We start from the raw sequence: 14,685 nt of genomic DNA, 5'->3' as shown, positions 1-14,685 counted from the left end.
TTTGAGACTCTGCCCCACTGCCTCCACCTCCCACCCCAACTCTCCAGGGCAGGCATGCATACTGAACCTTAACCCCTTGCCCTTTGCTTGTCCCTCACAAATTCCCTTTCCCATAGATCACACGGAGGGGCTGCTGAGCCGACATCGTCAGACGACACGTCAGACTCCCAGGAACTGCTGTTTGTTTGGCTGTTTTCCTTTTATTTTAATCACTTTGTTATTCTGGAGGCAAGACAGAAAAAACAAGATCAGAGAGCAACTGTTATTTGCTGACCCCTCGGGGAAATGACACCTTCTAACCACTGAGGAATTGACTGAGACTGCCTGAAACCAATAGATTCTCTGTGTCCAACAGATTTCACATGACATGATTTTCACATAGCAGTATTAACTGCTAAGGGGAATGTTTATGCTAGCTTGTGCCTCAAACGTGACACAGATCTAAAACTCTGCCCATAGCGTACTATGGTCAATGCCTATATGAATGTGAAGAAAGGATCTTTCAGTTTGCATTCTGTCTAAGGCCTCATTTAATTATTTGGTCTACTTATATTTAATTATCCAGAATAAACAGATCATTTCTATTCCAGGCCTACGCCAGTTTTGTAGCTATGGTACCATAATTTGAATGCAGAATTTCACGCATCAGTTTTAAAAGTTTTGAAATCATATGTCAGCTGAAAAGTGGATCTTAATACAGTATCTAAATCCTGTAGGCCCTAGGGTCAAAATCTGACTCACTCACTGTCATTTGACACTTTGTTATGGACAACACAATATACAAAATTGGGTTCATCGTGGACAGGCTTTGAAGCACTAAAAGGCTATTCTCCCTCTTACCATAAAAAATGAAACAGAAAGGAAAAGAAACGGAGGCAGAATAAGCCATAGAGGATGAATTGTCTCGAACAGTGTTTGCTGCTCTTAGGTGTTTACTTTCCCCTGAGTTTGTTTCATTCTCTCTGACTGTTCCAGTCAGAACCAGCGGAGGATGTAAACAAGGTTTTTTACAAGACATTCTGTCTCAGCATCGGGCTGAAGGAGGGGATTACCTCATCGAAATGTTCCCCAAACTACAGAATTATTTCCCCCTTACACGAGATGGGGACTGAGGCACTGAAATTCTGTTAATCAGAACCCAAGAAAGAAAAGCATTTCAAGTAAGGGGAGACCAAGTGTTGATTTTACAATGATTTATCACCCATCACCTAGAACTACATCTTGGGTAATACATTGAAAATGCTTCTTCATAAATGTACAGCATTCATATACACCATAATAAGACATATTAAATTATTTCCATTTCAGTCACAGCTGGAGAAGAATTCACTCCCTTCAACTTTTTTTCAATTCCGAGCTGCAGAGCTGGAGCCTATCCCTGCAACCAACCGGCGGGATATACCCCGGACAGGACGCCAGTCCATCGCAGGGCACATGCAGACACAGACATGCACCCAACCACATCAGGGCCAGTTTTCCCAGAAGCCATTTAACCTACCAGCATGTCTATGGTCTGTAGGAGGAAACTGGAGCACCTGAGGAAACTCATCCAAATACGGGGAACACAGAGACAGCATACAAACTCCACACAGACAGCACCCCAGGTCGTAGTTAATTCACTAGAACATCTGAGATACAGTATGTCTTTGCTACGATGAATGTTTAGTAAAGATATAAGTTACAATAGTGTGAGCAAACAGAGCAACAGCATCAGACTTTCAGATCTGTATTCCCTCAATGACTAATTGCTTTACTCTTCTCAGCATTCAAAACCTGAGAGTATTGAAACTTGCAGGCTACTATATCATAATGGTGCCAGCTGTCTGTCATGAAGGTATTGACCAGGGTTTTCAAACCAAGCTCCTGGAATCTTCTTGGTTTTTGTTCCAACTAGAGCAGTCAATTAAACAATTCACTATTTTCCAAATGAGCAATATATAAGATTTTTTTAGGTCATTTACAATTGATTACACAAGATAATCACAACATTAAATGCGTGACTACCTTATAAATATATTACCTAGTAATCTGGCTAGAAGTATTAAAACAATTCAACAAATTAAATCATTAGACCAACTGCATGTATGTAATAATGAGAATGTGGATGAAAGAAAAACCAGTTTGAGACTCCTGATCAATACCTTCATCACAGACAAGGTATCAACGTACACGTTCATTCATGAAGAACCTTCTGCCACCTCAGCAGATTGATACTATCTCAAGAAGTAGCTCTTTCAAAAAAGGCAGTGTGATCCACATGTAGTGTAAGTACACATTGTTCTCCATCAACACACAGGGATGCATGTGATATTAAAAAGTCCCTTTTCAATGGTGGATCTTTCAAGTCCGCAAGGCAAAAGAAAGCACGTGAAGATCATCAAAGTGTCCATAGAGTGAAAGTCTGCTTATTAATGTCCAACAATGGCACGTCCAATTGTGTATCACAACAGTTTTGTCCACCTAAGAGAACAAGCAAATGGTTTGATTTCATCAAAAATAATTCTGCCCTTAGTACATTTTGGAATACCACTTATAGATCTTAAGCTGGAATCTGGCCTTGGGGTGAAAAACGTTTTCATTCAAAACGAGACATAATAATCATAAATTGCATTTCATCCCCTAGATGTAATTCTAGTCTGGTCTGTAAATCTGAAAAAGACAAAAACATAAAGGTTGTTTGATTTATCATGTGTGCCCTGACCTGTTTGTGCCAGCACAGCAGATTCGCAGTTAAAGAGTCTACTGTTATGCCCGACAGTGTAAAATTTACACACAGCACTTGCAGGTAATTCATCAGCTGTTTCACTGTTACTCCCCTTGCTCTGTGTTTAATAGTCTCTGCTGGTCTGCTCTATTGGCCTGTCCATTTGCATGAACAAGAGCCTGAGTTAACATCGTTAGCTCAATGTTATTTTGCCTTTGTCAGAAGGCAAAATCATGAAGCTTGTTTATTATTGCTTTAGCCATTTACATGTTCTACATGTTGAGCATGTTAAATATTCTGAACAGTACATGAAATCTGTCTCATAAAGAGAATAATCTATCCATCATTTATCAAATACAGGATTGTGGAACCTGGAGCCTATCCCAGCAAGCAATAAGCAGAATGCACTCTTGATGGGATATCAGTCCATCACAGGGCACACACAGACACAGACACACACTAGTGCTAGTTTTCCGAGAAGCCAATTAACCTGCCAGCATGTCTTTGGACCATGGAAGAAAACCAGAGCACCCAGAGGAAACCCACAGGAACACTAGGAGAACATACAACCTCCATGCAGACAGCACCTCAGGAACTGAAGCAAGGGCCCCAGCTCTGCTTGGCAACAATGCTAACCACTATCATTATACAGCTCAGGAGAAGGACTGTAAACCTTAAACATGAAGCAGTAGCACCCTCTTCAGACCACATGTTAGAATTACAAGTGCCACGAAGGCTACATAGATTACTCCTCATTTTTTCTGCTAAAGTTCATTGAAGTTTATTTGTCTCTCCTTCCAATTTTAATCAGAGGTAATAAAACTGGTGTTGGGATAAAAGAAGGAGAGACTCTGTAGGTTTTCTAAATTATTGGAAAAGCAGTTTAAAAACCAGTCAAATAACCATCACCACTATTATCATTTAACTTCTTTCTGCAAGACCTTGAATGTAGGTGCCTCAGTGGATGCTTGATGATTAACTCACATGCTTTGTCCATTGAAGCAGTTATTATTTAAAGGTAGGCTGTGCATTGACTTAAACTAGCTTCTTACCTGGGAGGATAAAAAGTACTTTATAATAAAGCTTTAAGTGGCAATGATACCATAGCTCATGTATTGTGGTAAATACAGAAGTGAGTTTATAAAACTTTGATACACAGAATATTAAAATCGCAAAGAGATGACTGGATAATCATAATCAAATAAATAAAATTATGGTCACCGTATTATATAAAATATATTGCCACAATGAAGCCCATCCAGAGAAATGCAAAGAAACGCACCCATATGCGTTCCAGGACTTAAACATCCTACAGTGAGTGGCTGAAGGGCGTTTTGCTTTTTCATGGAGAAAAGACTGCAAAGGGATTTGAGTGAAGTCTTCAAAATACTCAAGGACACTGACAAAGGCAATCCAGTGAACTTCTTCAGACCCACCATGAAACACAAACCAGAGCACAAAGGTGGGCAGTACTGTACATAGAAGTGCTTTACAACCAAGAACAGGAGGCACTTCTTCAGACAAAGGGGGGTGGGAATGTATAACAAACTACCGAGCCACGTTGTTCAAGCAGATACCCCATCTTCTTTCAGGGTACAACTGGACGAGATCATTGGATCAATTAGCTAATTACCAAATGGGCTGAAAGGCTTTCTCTTCTTCGCAGCCTCTCTTATGTAGGCAAGAGCGAATATGCTGGATTTATACATTGGTCCGATAGCAGGAATGGCTCTTTCTAAAAATACTGTATAATTCATTTTCTGAGAGTACTTTTATATAAACCATGGGCAGGAAAGTTAAAAATCTTTTAACTTTAATAAGAGTCCAAACACCATTGATTTGTGGCCTTCTTTATTATATATGTTTAATTAATTTAATTTTTACAATATACTGTATATGTTCTTAAAGCACCAAAAATAAAACATCCCTCTGCTACTCCATTGTAAAATATTTTAAGTGTCTAACATTGCACAGGTCCAAATAACATTTCTCCTTTGAGACCACAAACTATAAGCATTTGTTTTAAACGTTCAGCATGCTCAAGATTTAACATTCACATAGGGATCTACATGAAAGTCTGGTGATGATGTTTCTCCCGGATTGATCCTAATCTCTTTTCTTTTCCAGAAGCGTACATCTCATTCTGGGAAACTCCAAGCTAATCTGGAGTTAAGATAAGTTCATAAATTGCATTGACTTCACTTCACATTGGCTATAGATCAAACAGAAGAATCAAGTCCTCAGGCACATGAAAATGTCCAAAGACTTGCTTACCAAATTAACCAAAACAAGATGAAAGAAAAGAAAAGCAAGCTCTTTCTGAGAGCCACACTTGTCTATGGATGCCCTATATAAAAAGAGGAACATGCAGATGTGTTGGGAGTCGTCTGACTTTTGGCACAGCATTACACAGGTTTAAAAATGGTTCAGAAGATGAATAAATAGTGTATGACAAGAAACATCATTCCAACCATGTAAAAATAAATCTTACATGCGTACAATACATTTACCGCAAAGCCTTGATTATTGCCATGTTAATAATAATCTTGATGATAAATCAACCAAAGAAATTGGAGTTACAAGTGTCTGCGTACGAAACAGGCACAACAACATGGACGGTGGCTAATTCGATGACAATCAGTAGGTCTTTGTGTTTCTCTCTTCAATTGTCTGCCCTCCAGATGTCACGTTATTACACGCCAGTAAAATGAACAAATAAGAAATCAACACTGGAGGCTCAGACTAAATCGAGAAAGGAACCTTGACTTTGAGGTCCTGCAATTAACTGATTCAATCAACACTTTGAAGAAAAACTATAAATGGACGAAGCATTTCACTGCACCAACACACACCGCAACACCCACCTGGTCAATGGGCAAAGTGTAATGTTATTTATCTTCCAACCTCATTCAAAAGGCAGCAATGGGCTGAGATTAAATGTCACAAAAACATACAGGACAAAAAGGTTGACCAGAAAATCCACCAGAAAATACATTTTCATTGCTCAGTTAGAGGAGCATTGAAAAGTTATGTCACCATCTCAAGGCTGGAGGACTAAAAATAGTTTTCAAAACCATGTTAAAACACAAGACTCCAGCAATAAGTACAGATCTATCCCTCCGCACTTTATCAAAACTAGGTTTATGGATAAAAAAAATATTTTATCACTGTTAGTTCGAGTTTTCTTATTCTGAGCTGGACACATACAAATGCAAATGTCAGGCTTAAATATATGAATAGACACTGGAAAGTAGAGACTGTGTAGCTGTTAAACTATGACTCAATATCACAAAAGATATTCTGCACTTTTACACAAGAGAACATCACATGGTAAAAAAACCTGTATAGGCACACATCGATACAGAACAACAAAGGAAAACAAGCAAGGTGAGGAACATCCTGTAATTAAGAGACTAAATGGTATCTCGAGAGAATTCAAGCTTTTCAGTTGTGTTCTGGTGATTAACTGAAAACCATGCATTCTAGTGCAACCACAAAGTATGGTACATTTATGTGGAAGCTGTGTGATTTCTGTGCAATGTTCTTCTTTAAAAAACAGGATGCACCATGTCTGATAAATCACTGAACAGCAAACCTACTGAAATACCATACCTGATACCTGAGAGACAGTGCTGGGCAGACTCTCGCCCACACACACACACCCTGTTGGTCCAGAAAGGATTAATCAAATGTAATAAAACAAGCAGTGTAATTAAATGCGGACAAAATCAAATTAACCAATTAAGGGAGAAAAGACATTTTGCAGAGGGGTATTTCTTACATCGAAAAACAAAGCCCAGTTTATTCCTGAGCTTCCCAACAAATTGCATCTAAGAAATCACGTTTTTTGCCTTTTTTTAAAGTCAATAAAATGCAACCTTGTGGAATGCACCTTGCCGAAGTTCTCTGATAGGGCCCAATTAACACACTCCTCTGTTAAAACGACTCTTTCAGGACCAAGTACAACTCCTAGTTTAAAATAACTGGAAGGAAAATGATCAAAGAAGGATCATGTTTTAGTACTGTACATGAAATTAAATGATGTGAAATTCCAATATTTATGGCCAACTTGTTTAAGGTCATTACATAACCTTGTGGCATTTTTATAACGCATCTTTTAAATATAATTACCGTGCTGTTCCAGCAAGTGGGTGTAGATGGTAAAGTACTTTGCATTTTCAAACAGAGTGTTGGGTAAAGGCAGATAAAAAACAAGGGGGAAAAACACAAAACAAAAAAGTTCTGATTTTACACGGACTGCCACCTCAGTATGCTTTGCTGTAAAACACAAACCTAATTTTTTTATGAAGAGCTGCCACAAGCAAAACATTAAATTTAAGTGTAATAAAAGGGCATCTTTTCCTTCAACACACCTGCGACCTTTCAAATTAGACCACTAGGTTGGGAAGATTTCGCACTAATGGAAAACAAATCATTCATTCAGTCAGGGGTCTTGTTTAGAATTTTGTTCACCGTGTGTCTTTATTGTGTTCGCTGGCCTCGATAGTATGAATTTAAAAACCCATGGGCTGTGGGTCTGGAAGTCCCTTTTATTAAAGGGAAGTAAAGATGACAGCCAGATTTCTCATTTCTCAATTTTAAAAGCCTTTCTTATCAAAATCACACACCATCCGCACAAAGAGATTCGTTACAGTGACAACTGTGTGAATGTCACGCAAGACAATTGAGGGAATCGAAACAAAGGAGCTAATACAATACTAAAACATTTAAGTGAACTTAACTTTCTCCACACTGTTGTGTCGAATATAAAATGTCATGTAACAGCTGGTTGAAATCTTAATTGTTTTTAATATTATCTAATAGAGATCACTTGAAATTAACATTTTAAAACCAAATGCATCTATAGACAAAATTAGAAGTCCATAGTAAAACGGTAAAAAAAATTTATTAAAGGTTTATTACTACTTTTAATGTTTCATTTATTTATACTCCAGCAAATGATATTTTTCGAAAAGTATTTAACAAAATATCACATGTACCAAAGTGTCAAATGTCATGTTTGCTACATTACCTAGTTATTTCCAATCAAAGTATTTAGGTTTACATAGAACATCCATATTGTATGCAAGTTTAGTGCACTTTAACAGCACAGGCTCAAAACGGTACAGTTTTGGTCAAAACCTAAAAGCAATGTAGACCAAAGGTTCAAGTTGAGCCCAGATTTGTAGATTCTGTTAGCCACTCCATCTACTTCAGTCAGACGAGTTTAAAGAAATATCAGCAAACAAACTCCATTAATTTGTCCAGTTTTGTTCTTGATTAACAAGTGTGATACTACAAGGGTTTAACAAATGCACAGTGAACAATAAACTAGATAATCAAAAATCATTCAAAAAGGGCACGAGTTACCTCATTTAAAAGGCTTCTCTTGCTGAAATATGGCTTCGAGCCAAAGCACCAACCACCATGTTCCCTAAATAACTGAAAACCCGATAAGAATCACCGTTAAAGTCAAGATGAGGTAGTTCTTTGAAAACCCCTACAGATACACACAGTAATCTAGCAAGATGCTTCTTTTTTCTTAGAAAAGCAGCGATTCTGTCCACTGCTTGCTGAAATGCAGTTTCACCTTGTTCACTTCAAGAGCCCTTCTTTCCAGATATGCAGACAATAAGGGGACAAAAGCATCCCAATGGTTTCGACAAAATCACCTTCAGCTTTTGGTTCCTATTGCGAATTTATTCCTGTAGTGAGAGAAAGCAATTTACGTAACAGTTTCTCTAGGGTTTCAAACCACTCATACTGCTTTTTTCAGAATTAAATAGCCAACTCAGGGACCTCCCCAGTGGCTCAAATGGGGAAAAAAAAAAAAACTGTTGAGTGCAGGCTTAGCTGTATTATCGCGGGTTCGAGACAGGTTACTAGCCAACTGCAACCAGGATTCTGGAAATTGCAGGAGAGGCAGGTAGAGCAGGATTAGTCAGCTAGGTCTCTCTTGGATCTTGGTGACACAGCACCCCTGGTGGCCTCCCAGGCACATACAGTGCTGCTAGTGAGGGATGCGTTTCTCCTCCAATCAGCATCATTGTTAAATGACGAATGGCAGAAAGGTGGGCGTGTCTGGATAATCAGCCTACACCTTCTCATTCATCCCTGTGTGCCATCCCTGGTACAGTATCTGGAGAGAGGAACATTAAACAACACACTAATTCTAACCTAAAACCAAGAAAGTCCACTGCCAGGACATGTGTGCCCTTGAGGAATCTACACCACCAGTCTTTGAAATGACCATTAATACACAAACTGTCACTGTCGATTTCGGATTAGGGTTCTAGTAACATCTGGAGTGCAGCCGTTTGTTATTCTCTTTCACGGAGGCTGTAGGCAGTGAAGATCAAATTTAAAATCTAATGTCATCAATTAAAAAAAGAAACGGGAGCTAAAGGAAAGGCTCTTGTGCGTCTGCAGCGGACATCACCCTGGCGCGATTTCTCACTGCCGCTTGCTGTCCAGCAGGGCTCTCCAGTCGTCCTCCCAGGAGGGGAGCCTCCTCCGCGAGCGGCAGGCCGGCAGGTGCTCGTTGTGGCAGGCCGTGAACAGGACGTGCTCCCAGGCCGGGTGGGGCTCGGCGCCTGCGCGGACGACAGTTTCAGACAGACGTTTCGCCGCCTTTGGGCCAAGCAGACCGGGAAATTCAAAACCATCAAAGGTCGCTTGAAACTACCAACTCGCAGGGAGCTCCTTTACACTTCGTCCTGCCTGGATAACGTCACGGGCATTAGTACCGTCATGGCTGTATATGGAAAATTAAGGTTTACACGACAACAAAATCCATGACGGACTGGAAGACTGTTCCAAAATGTTTCACATATGTTGGTGAAACAAGCTGAGTGACTTCTCAATGACATAGGCCGTGGAGTGCCTGCCTTTCAGCACGATCCCCTCATATTTTGACCGGTTAAGCGATACATTCAAAAAGGAGACCTTCTTTATTGTATGAGCGGATTATTTAGAGTTCTGAGCTAATCCACAACAAAATGTGTGTGTCCATTTAATGAGCTTCGTGTAGTTGGAAACCCAAGGAACAAAAGCTCAACACCTGAAAAATTGATTTCGGATAAAAAAAGCACCGCTAGTTAAAGAGGAACAGAAACATTAAAACAAGTTTTTAATGACATATTCTGTGTGTGACTTTAATACACAAGAACAGTGTAGGTAGGAAAGAGTACACTCTACCTTCATGAGGGCATTATTGTTTGAAGGTTAACAGCCAGATTCGCAATGTTTATCCAAACAAAGCGGCTGTTCTGCGGTGTAGAATGGAAATATTGTGGGATACAGACATAGAGAAACTCCACAGGCTCTAAGGTGGCTATTTGCACAAGGTTTTAGATGCAAACGCAAATAATCAGGTTTAAGGGTCTGCACAGCTGAACCAAAGACTGCGGTAATCAAAACCGCAGGAGACATCCATTCACGTTCAGTTTCCCGGCTTTTCAAAAAACCTAGTTTGTTTGTTTTTTTCCCCCAGTTTACCTGAGATATCTGGCTTGTCGTCTATGAGAAGATCTGCGCACACCACCGTTTTATCTCTTGTTAGTATGACCTTCTCCAGAAACTCGCACCCTAGATGCTTCTCTATCCAGGCATACTGAAGGAAAATGAAGTTATCCATCTTAACAGAGTACGTGCATGGTCGTGCAATTCTATTCAAGCAGAATTAGTGTCCAGCCAACCAATTAAGTTGAATGAGAACTAACATTATTAAACATTTGAGTACTAGTTAATTTCCTTTTTTTATGTACTACAACTATCATAAAGACTACAATAAAGCACATATAAAGAAAACATAACAAAATGTTATAACATTGAATAGATATAATAACTAATCTTGGATACACCAATAATGCAATTAACAAGGCGTTAGTAGATTCTTATTTTGTGTGGCTTACAGTAATGCACCTAAAAAGGAAGAATTACAATAACTTTTGGGCTGAAAAAATAAGGATGAGCATGCTTGATAGTACTAAAGGTGGAATGCATACAAGGCTAAACGTACCTTTTCATAAGGGCAGTGGTTGTAATTGTTAATTGGACTGGTGCAAATAAAAACATCTGTGCTGAAAAAGAATAAAATATACAATGTGTAAGAAATGAAACATCTGTCATCACTCTATGTGTTAAAATTAATTCAGCTACAAGAAAGAGAACCACTGTTTATAAGTTGGATGTCTGCTGTTCTGGAATAGACTTTTTTGGCTCAGAAACCCTGCTTACGTCATCACAATTAATGTCGCCGTCGAAAAAACGAAACAAGGAACAATCGGGGCAGACAGGAAAGGACTGGAATTGACTTGGACCACCAGGACCACAACCCTCAACCCAACCGACACTTGGGCAAGGTACTTCACTGGTGGAGCCACTCATTGGGGCTTTGGGTAGCACACTTTGTGTAAAGGCAAATGCATGCCTAGAGTGTACAAGAGGAAAGGGACAGAGTTCCAAAAGACAACACCTGCAACTTAATGAAAAACACACTTCACCATTTTATAGTCTGCAGGGCTTCAAAAGCTTCGTTAAAAAAAAAAAGACTTACTTTTCAAGCTTGGACATCTCCTTCACAGCTACCACAGCACCGGGAAGAGGCTCCAGGTCTATAAAGAAGTTCTTAGTTTCCCATATGCTGATAGCCTTCTCCTGCAAACAATGAGGTCAACTCAGTGTCAATTTGCTAAATGTGACTGGCAGTATACAGGGCCCCTGTGGAAACCCTGTAAAACCCAGTACAAAATCTCAGGAGTTGACTTCTTAAAAAAACAAAACTTTAATGATTAAAAACCTGAGAAATTCCTAGGATGTCTCAAAAACATTATTGCTGTGAAATAAATGGAAACCTATTGATGCACAAGGCTTAAAAGAGAAATCAGATTCTAAACTGGTTTATTCATTGTTTCGGTTGTATCAAATGACACTAATTTAAACTCCCACCGAGACAACGTTGAAGATTGTTAATTGTTGCTACAGTATGTCCGTTAACTCTGTACGCCTTTCAAGTGCTAGGTACACTGAGGTATAAAACATCAAATGTCATGCGAGAGTCAGGATCTGTATTTAAAAATACACCTTTTTCCCCCATAAGAAAAACTAAATCGATGACCCTGGATAGACAAGGCTAATGTGTATTATCTGCTCACTGTCTTGATTTTTTTCATTCTAAATGAAACATATCATTAATGGACCTACCGCCTTTTACAGACACTACATCTGTTTACTAATAATGATAGTGATGGACGGATATTAACAGGACATTCCTGGTGCTGTTAATATCATTTTAGTACCAAATCAGAGACTGACAAGTCAGCTGTTCTGTCATAGAAGTATGATAATGACTTCTGTTATCAATTAAGATGTTCCTGATCTTTTATATTGGGGATTTGTGCAGCTGTTTTTTCTTCATAACAGAGACCTCTGCTGACTTAGGAAATAGCAGAGCAACTCCATTATTAGCACTGAGAAGACAGGCTAGGTTAATACTGTTGGCAGAGCTCTAAAGCAAAAGTCTCTTGATTATCACAAAGGACAACTTCTGATTTTTTCTGGGAATTATGTTGCAGAAACAGGTCAATACAACAAGACATCAGATTTTGTGCCGTGTTCTTTGTACGGTAAGTTTATTTTTTTTCCCCCCATCACCAAGATGGGTAGAAGGGATTCCTATTACTGCTGTATTTCACGTTTTACCATTGATATGCAACTATTTTTGTTCAAATATAATCTTGATTAAAAAGATACCATGGAGATGAAGATCACAGCAGAAGCGATACCTGTACAATAAGAGGAACCAACCCTGTTCTAGTCCAGCAAGGTTCCTAGTTAGCCATCAAACTAGCAGTTAAAAGATACAGTTGTACGAAAAGGTTAATTTTGAAGTCCTTAGTCTTGTCAAGCTTGCTTGTTGAGAGTAGGCACAGCATCCTGAGAGGTTAGATGGGTCAGAGGATTAACTCTGGGAGTGTATTCACCTGGCTTCATTTAAGGCCTAACGAGTCCATCACGTTTTCTGGCCTTAAAAAAAAGTATTAAAGAATCAAACTTTTGCACATGCCTCATTCATCGTTTTATTTTTTTTTCCCCAACCTGTTAAAGTAAGCAAATAAAAGAGTAATTGTGTATTAAAATGTGCAGAAATTGGTCATGTTTAGGTTTGTACCCTGCAGAGGTTGAAACATGCAATTTGATCAAAAACTTTGGCATACAACTATTTAAATTACGCAGGTGATTTATTAAATTAGGTAATTAAGTGATCATTTTGGGCTGCGGTCCAAATATTCTTCAATCCTCAAAGCCCAGATATCTCAATTTAGCAGAATACTTTTTCAATTGATCACTGTGGATAACACTTGTTAATTACTCTTTAGAAACTGCCGATCTGTAAAATTAACTGGACTGGTGTTCTCCGGGACCAGGGTTTGGAGATTCCCGCTGTACAGCATAGAGCAAAACGACATTCAATGGAAGATTAGAATTGAGATCTCACATTTAGCACGTAATGTGTTGAAACTCAAATTAATCCTACCCATGCAGGTGACATGTAATCGCACACCTGTCTCTTATGTAAAACCCTTACTTAATTACTTCTGAAATACTAAACACTTTGCTTAAAGGAATGCTTAAGCGTGTTCTTTTTTTTATTTCGCCCTGAAAGATCTAAGAGACATTTTTCTAAGGAGACTTTTTTTATTCGTAATGAATTTCGAATAAAAAGCACTGCAGAAACACCAGGCGTGAGTTCACCAGTGCATGTCGTCACCTGCAGGAAATTCTTTGAACAAAGTTTCGGATTTCTTAGCCTGCTGAAATTTCACTTACCGAGTACCGTTTTTAGCTCCGACTGCCAAGCTGAAACTGCCTCAGGCGTCTCATACACATGCTCAAAATATTTTTTTTTATTTCACGAAAATATGTTCCATATATTTTCCTCCTGGTGCAAGCGTAACGACGTGTTAGTAAAGATACGAAATGATTTGGAAATACGTTACAAAACGTGCATTTATTCACACTTACGCAGAGATCGCTCCTCAGGTGTCCGTACTGGGTTGAGACCCAAAATCCCCTGCGATCCTCTAAAGTAATGTAAGGCTCGTTAGGATACCTGGCCCTGAATTTCTTTAAAAACCCTCCTTCGAAGTCTGCAATGACTCCATCCATATCCACTAAAACACGCAGCCTTTTAGGAAAGGAAACCGGCATCTTTTCTGCAGGACCAGCAAGCCACCTGAGCTGCGTAGGTTTCAGAACATTTTCCACCTTTCGCAAGGGTAAAATTCGAGGCAATAAAATCATGTTAATTATATATGTAAGGGGCAACGACAAGAGTGTCCAAAGGTCCACCTGGAGCCAACAAGCAAACCGCACAACTGCAACACCCTGTCCCTGCAAACAAAACTGAGTTGCATTTAAATTGGGGGGTATACCTAAAACTTAAAAACCGAAAACCTAAAAAATATAGAAGGGCATAAATAGGTGTCGGTCTTTTTTCTTATGCGCAGCCCAGCGTTTTACACCTGCCTCCGGGACCTCTGCCAGCCCCGCTTGCATGTCTTCAAGGGGTGTTTGATTCGTACAAGTACTTCAACTGGGCAAAATGGAGTTAATCTCGGCTAGTTCCCCACTGCCTGTCCGTGCCCCTCTCTGCACATGTGGCCTTCTTCACACCAGTGCAATTTCTCTCTGGTAGCTAAGCAACTATTTCAAAGAGCCAGGCCCGCAGTAGTAAAATGCCATGCCGCCCACACACCCCGGACTGCAAACCAGTCCTGCCGCAGATCGCTCCCTTTTTGGAAAAACAAACCCCACCTATAACCCGGTAGTACTAGCCTTCCCGTTTTTTTTGGCCTCCTTTCACTCTTAAAGGAAAACGTGACCGAAGAGAAATAAAAAAAAATAAAACACGCCATAATGTCTCGGGCAGTGAAATAAGACATATAATGGAAATATGTAAAACAATGTAATTGTTCAGC

The 14,685-nt window shown here is 39.4% G+C and overlaps 1 protein-coding gene across 1 annotated transcript; it reads right to left on the bottom strand.

Annotated features, from left to right (window-relative positions):
- Positions 1–4,538: 4,538 nt before the first annotated feature.
- On the bottom strand, positions 4,539–14,539 carry nt5m (5',3'-nucleotidase, mitochondrial). Its single transcript, XM_088612200.1, has 5 exons — positions 13,730–14,539; positions 11,262–11,362; positions 10,725–10,785; positions 10,202–10,316; positions 4,539–9,297 (listed from the first exon to the last, which is right to left on the bottom strand). The coding sequence occupies exons 1-5, from the start codon at positions 14,006–14,008 to the stop codon at positions 9,158–9,160; spliced, it is 696 nt and encodes a 231-aa protein (XP_088468326.1). The 5' UTR covers positions 14,009–14,539; the 3' UTR covers positions 4,539–9,157.
- Positions 14,540–14,685: the final 146 nt, after the last annotated feature.

The sequence above is a fragment of the Lepisosteus platostomus genome, chromosome 19 (genome assembly GCF_059453375.1).
Source record: "Lepisosteus platostomus isolate fLepPlt1 chromosome 19, fLepPlt1.hap1, whole genome shotgun sequence".
Classification (NCBI taxonomy): Eukaryota; Metazoa; Chordata; class Actinopteri; order Semionotiformes; family Lepisosteidae; genus Lepisosteus; species Lepisosteus platostomus.
Note: the sequence above shows the minus strand (reverse complement) of the source record. Positions and strands in the feature narration are given on the sequence as shown.